Source organism: Chinchilla lanigera, unplaced genomic scaffold, assembly GCF_000276665.1.
Source record: "Chinchilla lanigera isolate Chin_1 unplaced genomic scaffold, ChiLan1.0 scaffold00053, whole genome shotgun sequence".
NCBI lineage: Eukaryota > Metazoa > Chordata > Mammalia > Rodentia > Chinchillidae > Chinchilla > Chinchilla lanigera.
In genome coordinates, this window is record NW_004955454.1 from 11,077,740 (window position 1) to 11,092,763 (window position 15,024).

The window sequence follows — 15,024 nt, forward strand, 5'->3', positions numbered from 1 at the left end:
CTCGAAGGCGCCCCGCGCCGCGCCCCACCGCGGCCGCCGCAGGTTGTTGCACGTCCCGTCGTGGGCCCGGTACCGCCGGTGGAAGCACATGTCGGAGCAGTCGGGCAGACGCCTGGGCGCTGTGCACCCGGATAGGTTGGCGATGATGCCAACGTAGCGCGGGGCCACCAGGTCGTTGTAGCGGAAGCCTGAAACCCAAAGCAGTGACAGGAATGAGGCTGGGGCAGAGAACCCCGAGGGCTTGGCGCTTTGGGGACCCCCCACCGTGTGTCTGACCGCCTTTCCCCGGCCACAAAATTCCTGTAGGGCCCCAGCAAGTGCCCTAACTCAAAGGAAGGAGAGGTAGTTGTGCAGAGATAGATCCAAAAGTTGTAAAAGACTAACACAACATACAGAGAAGTTAAGCCAGTACTGCCTGTTCTTCAAACAACGTCTATCTGTGAGAATCAACAAAATGAAACGAGAAAAAAGAGCCAGCTTCCGTCTAGTAGTGGGACTTTGTACACACAGTGTATGCGGGTCAGAGTTTGTTACGGTTCACCACAGCATTGCTTTTATGACACTGCGTTTCTTTCCAATTTAGCATTCTTTCTTCTACTTTTGCGCTTTCAGAGGGCAAGGTCAAAGGCATATCCATACGGGTGATGCGACTGTTAATTTAAGTGATATCTGACAAGGAAGAATTAAGCGGTAGCTTCCTAAACTACTACAGACTGTGGAACTATCCCCCTGTCCACGCGCAGGGCCAGCGCACAAGGCAACAGACGTCCTTTATCTTGGGGCCATGCCTCTTAGAGTCTTAAAATTCCAGTTTATCCCAAGTCTAAAGAGACTACTTACTGAGTCATGCTTACAAAGTGTTTTTATCCCGAACTGTCTCAGAAGTGGGCCAAGGGTACCAGGGCCATGTGTACATTACCTGTTAGCCAGTCCCTGGCTAGGCCCTCAATTACCTTGGTCTTGGGTAGAATCAAGACTCTTTCTGCATAGCCATTGAGGGTATAGATACTGAGTTTATATCTAGTGTAAGGTACTCCTAAGCTTCAGAAGTACAAAGGCCTTTAATTTTACAAATAATGAAGAACAGGTAAAATAGAACAGTATTTTCTCCCTTGGGAGAATTCATAAAAGCTCTTAAATACTTGAGATGAGAAGATAGACTCAGTTTGACAATGAACATGGGACAGTCTTCAGCAAAGCTACTTTTGCATATATGTTTATTGTTTCTTGTTTTCTAGTTAGGAATTTAGGCTGTTACTCCCCAAAAGTAGATCTTCTTCTAGTGGAAATATGTGAATTTGGCCTAACAGAGCCAAGAAAACCTGTGGGCCTTGATGGAGACCACTACAAAGCAGACCTGAGCAGGATTTAAATGAATCAATTGGCTTTTCATGTTCACTTGTGAATCTGCCCAAGGCCTAGGCTTCTTATCTGGAAATGGTGGACTCATAGTAAGTGAACCTCTGTGAGTCACTGATCTCTACTGAAACCTGTAGTGCTGGATGAAGCCTCAAAGGATAAAACAAGATCATAGCCAAGGACACCTGGATCAGACCTCAGCTGGATAAAGACTATCGCCTCAGGTGTCTCATTCTTCAGTGGATAAGCTTAATACCTTACTTAGAGAAGTCCTTGAGTGGTTCCACCCTTCTTGCATACTCCCCTCCCTTCTTCTGATAACCAAATAAATACAGGCCACTCAGAGAAGATTTTGGTCTTAGCTCTGAGAGAATCTTGAATTCTGTGAGAGGGCTTTGATCCTCCTGGAGCCTGAAATTATTCCATTTGTCTCTTTTTATCTAGCCTTCACTGTACACTTGTTCAGGAGATTGCAGACCTGATCAGCCTACAATAACTAAGGGATATTATTAACCTGATAGGGCCTGAGCTTTATTTTCAGTCAAGATGGAAGTAAAATTGAGTTTTATGAAGACTCAAGAACCACAGTGAACTCACACCTGGTGTGATTCACACAGTAGCCATAAGTTTGACTAAGATGCTAATATGGGCTGGTATGCAAATTTTACTGGGTGTATCAGTTAGGTAGGGAAGCTATGAAAGCCCCAAACACAATGATAGGCTAGGGACAGGCAAATGTACTTAGGAGTGATGGTTCAGAAGACCTAAACTTGAAGCAAGAACACAGGCAGTCTGCCTTACCTTCGTTGGTTTTCTGAAGGAAAAAGAAAAAGAAAGGATAAGCCTATGAAAAGTGCCATTACACTCACAGTAAAAATAGCGCATAGCAAAGTACCATATTTGTGAATTTCATTTTACAGAGAAACTCTGTAGAAAATCTGAAAGCTTTTTATGCCATCACACTTGACATTTACTAAGTAGATGTCTGGTTTTTGGAAAGAATTACATAAGAACTTGAACATAGCAAAAGAAATCACAAAGAGAAGTGGGCAGGATGTGATAGATGATGGAAGGAATTTCAAATAAATTCACTGAGTGATTTGGGTGATGGCAATAAGTAGAACATTTCCCTAGGACTAAAGTAGAGCTCTATAGGATGTAGTAATAGCTTTTGCATTTGAAAAGTTCACATCAACTGTATCCCCAAATTTGCTCACTATATATCTGACTGGCAAAAGTGAAGTCAAATTAGACTATGTATTTATCATCCTTACTTTTGAATTACAGTCTTCATAGAAATATCTGTATGTATTTAGCAAAATTGGTAAGCAAATTGATTTCTAAGTCACATGATGTTCTGTAGCTGAAAAGCTCGGTGTTCCTTGGTGAGGCAAAAGACAGGTGTGCTACCAATGATAGACTTAGGAAAGAAGGGGTCCGAGCTGACCTCTGCCTTCCAGGTCAACAGTGAGCCCCTGTTTCATGCGTTCCTGGATCAGCTGCAGCATGTCCTCAAACATCTGCCCTGCTCTCTCTATCCCCGCGGTGAATGGATCACCCGCATAACGAAACTGAGCCAACAGATCACCGGCAGTGTGAGGTTTTCTGCAAATCAGAAAAGACAAGAGCATTTGCAAGGCAAAACTACAGAATCCATAAAGCTTACATATGTTGTACATTTATGAAGACATTTTCCAAATGTTAAAGAATAAAAAGATCCACCATTGGAAAAAGGAACCTACATCTTTTTGACTTTTTATAAACTGAATTCTAAGCGTTGGTCATAGCACTGTTTGAGAATAATGCATCTTTTTTATTTTAAAGATAAAACAACAAAAGTGTCTTAACACACATACATTTAGAAAATAACACAAAAACAATACAAGCAATACAGAATTTCAGACAAGGTGATAGGAAATTAGCAATGGTTGTTGTATTATTCAATCCAACTATTCCTCTTCTGGGTATTTTCCCAGAAGAACTGAAAACATCATACCACAATGATATTTGTGCACCCATGTTTATAGCAGCACAATTTGTAATACCTAAATTGTGGATGCAACCCAAATGTCCATCCACTGAGAAATGGATAAAAAGTTGTGGTATTTTTACTTAATGGAATATTGCTCAGCTATAAAGAAAGATAATCTCGAGTATAATGCATCTTTGATGAACTAATGATTTAAACAATAGTTCTTGACAAAAAGTAAAATCTGTCATGGTGGGAGAAACAGAGTCCGTGTATGGGTCTGAGGAGGCCTAGTGGACCATCCAAAATAATGTGCAACACTCTCAGGTTGTAGATTTTGGTGAGTAATGTCTGTCTTCTTTTTTCCAAATGTAAGTGCTAGGACATTCCCCCACATCTTTAGAATCCTGCTTGGACATAACATGCCCTGGGCAGTCCCCCTAAGAGCTCTGACCAGTTATCACTCTACCTTCTTTACTACTTCTATACCCTTTCATACATCTGTTATGTACATACCCAAATGTCCTTAAATCATTGAAATATTGTCTCGTCTACTAAAAAAGCTGGGACTGGGATAAAATTATGTGGTCTGCATCTTAAATGTGTGACAGTAACTCATGTATTTTGGTCCTGAGCCTATGGCATGGCTTGGAGGTGGTGAAAATTTTAGGAGACACGGCCTAGAAGGAGGAATTTAGTGCATTAGAGCAGTGCTTTCAAAGGGGGTAGATGGATTCCACCCCTTTCTCTCTCTGTGTCATTTCCCAGCCTGTATGATACAATCAGCTTTACTCTGGCACACACTCACCCACTTGCACCATAATACTCAGCCTCACCACAGGCTCAAAGTGCTGGGGCCAAGCATTGACGGGCTAAAGCCTTTGAAACCTTGAGTCAAAATAGTATTTTCTTTCTTAAAGTTGTCTATCTGGTGTGTTTTGTCACAGCACAGTAAGCTGACTAACACAACGTCCTGCTCATCTTGGTATCCCCAGTACCAAGTAGAGTGGCCAGCACACAGAAGTGGTTTATGCACACTTGTAGAAATGAAGTAAGTAAGTTCAAAAGAGAAACTGAAGTCACTGAAAATAGGAGGCAAATTGTTTTAGGCCTTTGCATCAACTGATGGACATCTTACCTTCTATGCCTGGAACCATAATAATTTTAGTTATAGAATAATAGCAACACTTCTAATAGCTCCTCAATTAAATGCTTTCTGTGCACCAGGTAGTGTTGAAGCACTTGATCTATATTATCTTTCTAGAATGCATACCCACAAAGCAGGTCCTATTCTATCCCAATTTTATAAGCAAGAAGCCTGAAATACAAATATTAGGTCATTTATCTAAGGTCACTCGGACTGTAAGAGATGTTGTGGGGGACCACAGGAAGAATATAACTAGGTTATACCTACAGTTCTGACACACCAAGCCATATTGTTTGCAGATGTATAAGAAACTGAGTAATAACTTATCAAAGCATTTTAAGTCACTCTTTTTTCTATTTTTATTCTTCGGTAGTGCATATTATTGAGGAGAATAAGGGATTTCACTCTGGCAGATTTGTACAAGAAAAGAACATACTTTGTTTCCAATGCTGTCCTCATTGTCTTGTTTTGGTTAACAACTGGAAACACTGGCTGTATCCAGGGATATGGAAACAAAGATCATCTTATCTTAACACGTTCAAATCTTACAATCACAAAGTAGTTTGTGGGACTGGAAGGTAGCAGTCTCAAATCACTGATTAAGGGAAAATGCCACATAGCCAAACCAACTTTTAACTGTGAGTTACCAGCTTCTTACGAGTGTCATGTTGGCAGTCATTGTCAATACACAGACTACTGGAGTACGGGTTTGACACTGTTTGGAGCACACATACCAGAGCCGATTGCCTAATGTCACTTGTCAGACTATATGGGATAGATCTGTGGCATAAATTAGTGACATTTAGATTCTGCGTGACTCTTCTAACATGAACTAAGCATGAGTGCGAACCGGGACGCTAACATGCACACAAAGGCTAAAGTCAATCTCTGGAAATCTTATGCACTGTTTCTATGTGGTTTTACAGACACAAACTAAGTGATACAGAAATAAAAAAATAATTTTGCATGCAAATTACAATCAGTTCTTACTGGGAAGATGCAGGTCTTCCTGTGGCGTTAATTGCACTGTCAGCTGTCTGCACGACATCAAGAACAGGTGATTCAGCAATGTCGTCACCAGCTTGCTTACCCTGTATTACTTTAAAAATGAATTCCATGATTTAAAAAATCAAACATGCCTGGAAGTGAAAAATTATATATATAGAGAGATAGATAGATAGATAGATAGATATAGATAGATAGATACAGATATATATAGATAAATAGATATAGATAGAATTACATCTGTAAAATGAAAGCTTTTAAGCCAATAAAAATGTTATACAATATTCACATGATAATGACCACTGCAGAGAAGTAGGTTATCCTGAAAAAAGCTTCCACTAACAATAAATATGTTTTTTCTTGTTTGTTTGTTTTGTTTTTTTTCTTTCGGTACCGGGAATTGAACTCACAACCTTGTACTTGCCAGGCAGGTGCTGTGCCGCTCATCTAAATCCCCAGCCCCCAATAAAAATGTTAATGAATTACAGCATTCCAAAGTCTCTTAAAGTTATATGAAAGGTTCTTATCATAATACTGAATCAAATGGGACCCATACTTGCCAGGAATTTGTCATATGCAGTGCCTGCCTCTCCAGCCACCTTGCTTTAGCGTTAAAACAAGGTAATTGTTATTGCATCCGGACAGAGGTTTCTTAGTGCAAGAACTTAGCATTCAGGAAGATTTTAATGGAAAACAGTTCGTGATGCTTCTATAACTGCAGCGTGTGACAGTTCTGCAAAGTTGACTATTGTACAGGAAGCTGGGCTTGCAGCTGATCATCTTCATCATACTGAGTCTTCTCTACATGGTGGTAGAAAAACATTACTTCTAAGGAGTAAATACTGAGCAAAAATAATGATTAACTAAGGCTCACATTAGGGAAACAATCGTGCAAGTTCATAATACTAAACTCAGCTTTTATGTACTAGACATACAGTAAAATTTATGTGATCCAGAAAGATGCTTTTTAGCCCTGTTGAATATTGAGAGCCAGAGAAAGCAGAGCTTCATGAATTGAGCTTGGAGATGACAATAGTAAGGGAAATTTACAAAGATGAACAATTTAAATAGCAATAGAAAGGCACGTGCTCTACGCATTATTGAAAAGAGCCAAAAAAAGGTAACTAGAAATAAGGAAACTACTTAAGCCTAAGCCAAGTTTGTATCATAATATAGTCTGTCATAACATGTCCGTCTGTCTGTCTATCTATCTGTGTTATACATATTTAGGCTTATACACTTCGACATTAATGGGTCTATGTAGCATTCTACATATTGATATAAGAAACTTTATAATTTGACATATAGAAACTAGATTGATTCATTGTATTCAAAGACTGATAACAGAAAACAGTTCCAAGAGAAACTAATAATGGTACAGAAATATTTTAATATTTTATGGAGAGACAATAAAATCCAGGATTGTGAGGAAAGCTCCTGCTGGGGTAGATCACATGCAGTGATTATGAGTGGGGGCTAAGCTGTCGATGCAATTCTGATTTTATGATAACCACAAGATAGAGGTTATAGAAGATTAGTGTTGGCTTTCTTAACTCCAAAATACACACTGAATTGAACACACATTATTTAAAGATTATTTTTAAAATAAGACAAAACTGATCAATTCAACTACTATAGAAAACTAACAGTCTCCTTTCAAAGAATGAGCATGAACCAAAAAAACCTAATAGACAATGAAACAATGTGTGACAATATTTGCAAATTTTAAATCTAACACAGAACTAATCTATTTCACACAAGGGAATTTTAAAACACACTAGAAGAAAAGTATATACAGGATTATTATGAAAGAAAGAAAAATGGATAAAAAAATGTATTTTTATACAGTGCAGTTTTACTCAGTTATAAAGAAGATTAAACTTGAGACATTTATAAGGAAATGGATGCAACTTGGGGCCATACTCATAGTGAAATAAATCAGTCTCACATGGGTAAACATCGTATTGTCTCCCTAGGTTGCAAAGCTAAAAGAGTAAATAAGCTCCAAAATGAACAATTGATATTGTGAAATGGGAAGAAACTGCTCAAAAGGAAAGAGAAACTGGAATGGGGGAAAGGAGAAAAGGAGGAAGGAGAAAGGAATTCTATTATTTTGTGTATATATATATACACAAGAAAATAGTTAAGATAGTTACACTACTAATAGCTATTAGCTCATTCAAAAGAAAGCTTTATGCCTATACTGTTTAATCAATTTTTCATGCCTACATCTTGTAATATGAGCAACTACTTTGAAAATAACACTACGCAATGTTCTAACCATTGTTACTCTCGTACAAGCTTGTTTTGAAATTTTATACTATTACCTTTATTGTTTATTTTTCTTCTCTTTAAAATAAAAAAAAGAAAAAGAAAATCCTGTTATTTGCAAGAAAATGGGTTTATGTTACTTTATGTGAAATAAAACAGACCCAGAAAGATAAATACTGGCATATTTTCTCTCACCTGCGAAATGAAGAAAACATCCACCTGCAAGGAGAGTAGTGATTACTCAGGACTGGCAAGAGCGGCAGATTTTATCAGGCCTGCTATTTGAATTTATGAAAATATCTTGCTGAACTCCATCTATGTGTACAACTAATATATGTTAATAAAAATAATTAACTAATGATTTTTTGGGAAAAAAAATGAGCCTAGATGTAATTTTTACTTGGAAATAAATTAACCAAGATCAATCAAATTATTCTTTCCTGGTCTGTAGGCTGATGTGATTATTTGATCAAGATATTTTCTTTTTCTTGGTCATGCTCTCACTCCTTCACTTAGGACCACATGGGTGGAAGGTGGCATTAATCATGTGCATCTATTCACCACAGGTATTTTCACTGGGCCCTTGTGTTGAAGCGAAATACCTACTAAAAGATCTTAGACTTGGAAGTAAGAAAAACTGTGTGCTAAGCTTGGGTTACCACACAAGATATAGTAAAATTGGACGCCCAAATTCAGAAAGCTACTCACTTTGACAGACAAAACTTGGGGGGCAAGTTATACATATCCGGTAAGCATCACTTAACATGTTAATCCAAATTTTATTTGACTGCTAAGTTTGCTTTTATTCTATTTATAAAATATTCTTGCTGTGATACTTGTATAAAAGTTGTAAGCATGAGGGGGCTGGGGATTTAGCTCAGTGGCAAAGCGCCTGCCTGGCAAGCGCAAGGTCGTGAGTTCGGTTCCCGGTACCGGAGAAAAACAAACAAGCAAAAAACAAACAAACAAACAAAAAGTTGTAAGCATGAGGAAGTGTACAACATTCCTGTTCATCCTTTGACTTACCCATAGAATGGAAGTAACAAGACTTGTTCAGCAGAGGCCACAAGACTCACATGGTTAACACATGTGAATATCAGATAAAAAGACATGGAAAGTCACTCCACAACTACATGTCACAGTGTGAATGTGGGGAGGCTTCTGTCATTATTGTGCTACTAAGCATATAGCTAACCTGTACCTTCACACAATGATCAATTGATACTGCGTTATCCTGTCATTTTAGTAAACCTAATTTGTTATTTCTTGATATTACTAAAAAGCCCACTAGGGTATAGAAGTAAAAAATGAGAAGAAAAGAGTAATACAGTAGGTGGCCTAATATGTAAATATTCTTTGAAACAATTAAGTTCTAAAGTGCACAGATAAAATTATGGAACCATCATTTGTTCATGGATTCTTAAAACTATATTAAATAAATATACAGTATATTCACATAAAAACATTCTTGGTAACAACACTTTCGCATTTTTTATTATTTTAATTAGGATTTTGAAATGTTTCTATTATTCATTTGATTTCAGTATTGTTTTATTTGGTTTGGTAGAAACTCCAAAACTACTGCCCTAAATTTCTTCAGAGCAGTGCAGGGTTACGCAAAGCAAATTCGGTATGTAGAGGACACCCTGGAATCGGTCAGCACTGCACCCACTTGGTTCCAAAACCTCTCCATTAATGACATGAAAAATGCAATAATCAGAAAATTGCAAGTATATTCTGTCTTTTAATGAAAAATTTCACAGAGCCACAGGAAGAATTAGATCATTTTTCTTTAAGTCTCACCTTTAATGTATATAAGAAAAAGATTCCTACATATATATGGAATAAATACATGTTTAAAGTTGTCTGACGCTCATCCACTATTATGGCTTGTGTCCAGATGTCCCCCAAAGCCTCAAGCATTCATAGTGTTGCTTCAGAGATGCCTGAATCTAGAGTGTGTGATTGATTCATAATGCAGTACTGGGATTAAGAGTGCTGGGAATAAGAGTGGACGGATGCTAGATCAGTCCCCTGGATATAATATAAGGGACAGAAGAAGGATTCTCTCTCTCTCTCTCTCTCTCTCTCTCTCTCTCTCTCTCTCTCTCTCTGTCTCTCTGTCTCTCTCTCTCTCCCCATTTCTCTCACTTATTGAGTCTACTGTTTTCTGCTGCCATAATCTGTTGCCCTCTGCCATGTGCCACTCTGCCTTGGAGCCAGCCAAGTATGGACTGAAACCTCTACAGACTGTGAGCTAAACAAACCTTTCCTCCCTTAACTTGTGGGTGTTGGGTATTTTGTCTCAGCAATGAGAAAATGAACTAATACACCTACTTCCAATACTATCCACGAGTCTGTGAGACTCCATCACCACCACTGGATGGTAAAGCCAAATAATAAAGATGAGTCTTCAGAAAAAGAGAACTTAGCCTGTGGCCACCCATGGAAAGCTTTTCTCTAGATGACTTGGGGACCAACCCTAGAGGAGGGATGCTAAAATAAATCAACCATGTCCTTGCTATGAGTTCACTACAAAATGCCAGACCACCAAAAAAGAAGCTCACTTTCTTCTCAATTATCAGCACAGCTTTTGACTATTTTCATCTTTTTCTGGAGAAAAAAACTACCAACAGAATGTAACTATCAAAACTAAATGGACCTTATCACACTCGGTGGACCTTATCTCCCTCTAAAAAGAATGCCCTTGATCCTGATACTGTAGAGGCATCTGCACTCCACAGGAACTGAAGTTAATGACTGCCTTTGTGAAGTCAGTTTATTCCAATAGCAATGTCACTTATGTCATTAAGCATGCAGAAGAGTTGAATGCCTCACAGACCCCCACTGTTTTTTCAGAATGGAAAAGAAAAAGCACCATCTAATTTTTTAAGGTTTGGGTGTTTGGATTATGACTTTTATCTAATTTTTTTTGTCTTCATTATAATTCATAAAGTACCCTGATACTGCAATAGCAAAAAACCTAGAAATGCTGCTTACTAAAATTAAAATTTAGCACTAGAATTTTATGAACATGTGGCTATCTCAGGATGGATATGCTTTCTATAGATTTCATATATGAAATGGATAGGAAATCTATTCAACATAGTTAAAGGTGTTATAAAAGATATCCATATGTATACAAATTATACATACAAGTGTTTGCAGATACATTTCCTCATTTATTATAGTATCAGAGTTTGTTGAGATAAGGAAGATTGCTACATATCTCAATACATAAACTAATTTATACCATATTCAGAGTAAGTTAAATAATAGAGCAGAAGAGTAATTTCAAATGACTCCATTATCAATTTCACTTCATTAGCACATTTGACTAAATATAAGTAATTTTTGACGCCTTAAAGTGTACTCCTTACTCTGTGGAAATTTCAGTGGCTTACAAATAGATATTTTCTCTACACAATGACAAATGCTAGGATTAAAATGTCTAATGGCAAGTAAATCATTCATTCAGAATCTAAAAAACAATAACTAGAATCCACCAAAATTAAAGTAAGTTAATGGTTAAATGGGCACAAGGTAAATGCCAAGTAAATGTTAACTATTTTAGTAGTATTATTGTGTTTTAAAAAGTTATTAAATTAACCTTATAGAAATGTCCCCTTTAATTTAAAGTCAACTAACACAACATTGAAACTTCATTCAGTTTGTTTCAACAATAAATTATTTGGCTTAGAATATAACTAACTTAGAAAATGTTACAGGTGAGAAGGTAACTTAGAAAGTTTTAACAAAAGCCTAAATTAGAAATGATGAGGAAACGAACTGTGCAGAAGATGTATGTAAAAGAAGAGATGTGGAAAAGGTGTTATTTTGAACCAGGCATTGTGGAGCACAGCTGTGCTTCCAGTACTCTGGGAGACTGAGTCAGGATGATCACAAGCTCAAGTGTAGCAACTTTGTGAGATTCTGTCTCGAAAACCAAAAATTAAAAAGGAAAGGAAATGTAGCTCAGTGCGGAGACCCTGGATTCAATCCCTAATAGAGAAAAAAATGCAAAAAATAAAAATAAATGAAACATTAAAAAAAAATACAATCTTTGGGAGGAAAATCGGGGAGACAAAGTAGTTGGAGTAAAGAGCGAGAGGAGGAGAATCCAACCAGCAGAGGCTCCTTGGTCTTCCTGCTGACAAGGGTTGTGGTGCTATTCAGCCGGCGCGAGTCTTCAAGGAAAGGGTGGAGTGAAGAACTCCAAGTCAAACTTTATGAAACGTCCAACAGACCATTAGAAGTGCAACTCAAAATTTCAGAAAAAACAACTTCACTTAGATTTAGATTTATTTGTATGAAATTGAGATCAGTTTGGATGTTATTATTTGTGCTGTAAATTTTTCATTTAATAAACTCTGTTTCATCTTTGCATTTTTCACCTTGCCCATATATTAGTTAAGGCCTTACTGGTAAGAATTCTTCCACATAGATATCCCAAAAATGGCTTCCCTTTTTATTGCACATCTGAATTCTATTAGAATCAGGAATTCCATGAGATCTGTTGAGAGAGGCTAGTTCTATCTATCTCTTTAAAATATGAGGAAATTAGTTCCAGTTATAAGTAAGGAAGTTAGTTATCTAACGTATCTAAGATCAATAAAGTCTGATGAACTAATCCACTATCTCACACTTATACTACTAATTTCTATTAGTTCCTGGAAAAGAAAGGTCTGTGCTTATATTATGGATCAATTTCTCGTGCCTATATCTTGTAATATGAGCAACTACTTTGAAGATAACAATACACAATGTATTGACCATTGCTACTCTCCTATTATTTTGTTTTGAAATTTTGTATCACTGTTTTGACTATCTTTTCTCTTCAAAATAAAAAAGTCATATGTTCTCAGATTGAACTATTCTCACAGCAAGAAATGGGTCTATACCTCTCAGCAGCACTTAACAGCATGTCAGTTTAGAATGGAGGTGTTAAAGTAAATTGTTCTTCAACAATTTTTTATATAAAGTAAAATGCATTCATATTCCAAATGTTATCTAGAAAAAGGCAAAAGATAATGGGATGCAGATAAGATTTGCTAATATAAAATGCACTAAAGGCACCCTAAGCAAAAATGTCCCCAGTAGATATCACATCAGCTTTACAGATTATCAAAGTGTATTAAAACTACCTTTCAATGTACATTATCTCCAAGGGAAAAATAGGCATCCTAAACTATAGAAACTCTTTTACTTTTGCTATAATATCTCCACTATAACTATCAGCAGATAAATGCTTATTTTATTGATAATGTCTAGATTTTGTCTAGGTCATTATCATGCAGTTTTATTATTTTGGATCACTGTTATAGTTATATTTTCCACAGGATCCTCTATGTATGAGTTATTACATAAGCATGATTCCAACACTTCATCACTGTTAGTTGTGGTCAGCAAGACTGGAAAATTCTCTACAATGGATGGACTTTTCCTTTTACTTATTATGACTTGGTGAATGAAAAGAACTAATTCATAAAATGTTCTCTGAGTGCTATTTTATATTACCATATGTTGCCCTCTTCTATTGATTTGGGTTGTTCGCACAAACTCATACTCCTTGTCTTAAATCTTAATTTTATTTAAGCCTAAATTTTTGTCCTTACATCTTCCCTTTAAAAAAATTCTTCTAATATCATGAAACATTTGATAGGAGATACAGACATAAATTAATTTTCTCTTATATTGATATATACATGTCTTCAGAACAAAAAAGATAAAGAAAACAACTCTCATTTGAATACCTTCTATTGTGCTGTTATCGTTCCTCTATAGCCTGATTTTCTGTTTTCTATGAAGAATATTAATGAGTGTCATATATCACTATTTTAAAAATCTGATGTGTGACAAATAAAATGACTAATGTATTTCTTCCTTCCCTTTTCCTACTCCTCTTCCTTTTTCTTCTCGCTTGTGGTGCTGAGGATGGAATCCATGGCCTCACTCATGTGAGCTAAGGGCTCAATCACCAGCTACACCCCTGGCCTGAATGTATATATTCACAGAGAATACAATTAATTAATCTATATTTACATCAGTTAAAGTGCAGTTCTCATTGTAGAGATTCTGAAATATTTTTTCTTCTTAATTACAGTGCTTTGTGTTGCAAAGCAAGGGAGAGATGGGTACAGAAAGGAAAATACTTGTTTGTTCATTTGTTTAATAACAAATATTTCCAGTATCTCTAAACACAGTGCTGTTCCTTTAAATTCTATCACTTTTTTCCAAAATTCCTCAAGGATATTTTTCTACAGATCTCATAAATAGTTGAAGAGCAGAAAGCGAGCACCATAAATTTATAAAAAGCATGCTACGAAAGATTTTAAATTAGGAAAAACATAAACTCATAGAGAATAACAGAGTAAGACTAAGACTCTGAAACATTTAGAAGTTCTATACAACAAAGAATTTCTGACTCTTATTAGAACAAATATTTGCTGGCTACTAAAGTAGATTCATTGTAATTTTAAGTATAATATTTTATAGAGAATACATTTTGCCTTATAGTATGATAAATGCATGAAGGTTGCTGTACCAGTAATGAAAATGTACACTTTATTTAAAATATCCTGACAAATGGGATACTCAGAAGATTTACATCTCAGAAAAATTGGTAAGCAGTAGAATATAGAGCTAATGATAGGACAGGGAAATAGAGATGCCTTTTAAGATATGCTTTTACAAATACTCTAAAATCAGGCCCAAACTTATAATAGTTACTTCTTCTCTCTTATAAACCCATGCAAACTAGCAAAACTAAAAGAAAAATGAATGAATCTGCAAAACCAAATCTATGAAATATACCCATATCTAATGAAACTAAAAAATGGATAAAGCCCAAAACAGCATTGCAGATGCTTATAGCTGAGCTCATTCATTTTAACTAGCAGTTGTCCATACAGCAAAACTCCTAAGCTCTGCAAAACAAAAAATGCAACTCTGATGTCATCTGCTACAGGCACTCATGCCGTGCTTTGCTTCCTTACTTCTTCACTGTGTGTCAGGTGGTCACCGTCAGAGCTTGTCTCTATCCTTAACCACTGCTGACCTCGAGTCTGCTCAAGTCAGTTCACAAATGGACTCTCTCACTGCCAAGATGAACTGAATCATTCAGAGCAAAACAACAATTTTATAAGACTTTGGCAAGCAATTTTTAACCATATAGAATCAGCTAGCAAAAGGTTATAAATGTTCAACCAGATTCATCATAAAGTATAAAAGCAGTGTCCAACGTTTTGACCAATTATAAATGCTTCTGAATATT

General features: G+C 36.6%; 1 protein-coding gene across 1 annotated transcript in view; it reads right to left on the minus strand.

The window, feature by feature from the left end:
- The window catches only part of Pxdnl (peroxidasin-like), a 449,058-nt gene that overhangs the window by 84,446 nt on the left and 349,588 nt on the right, over nucleotides 1-15,024 (minus strand). Inside the window, exons 15-17 of the mRNA XM_013520015.1 lie at nucleotides 5,466-5,574; nucleotides 2,807-2,964; nucleotides 29-188 (exon numbers count right to left, since the gene is read on the minus strand). Coding sequence (XP_013375469.1) covers nucleotides 29-188; nucleotides 2,807-2,964; nucleotides 5,466-5,574 — 427 coding nt within the window. The remainder of the gene's footprint in view (nucleotides 1-28; nucleotides 189-2,806; nucleotides 2,965-5,465; nucleotides 5,575-15,024) is intronic.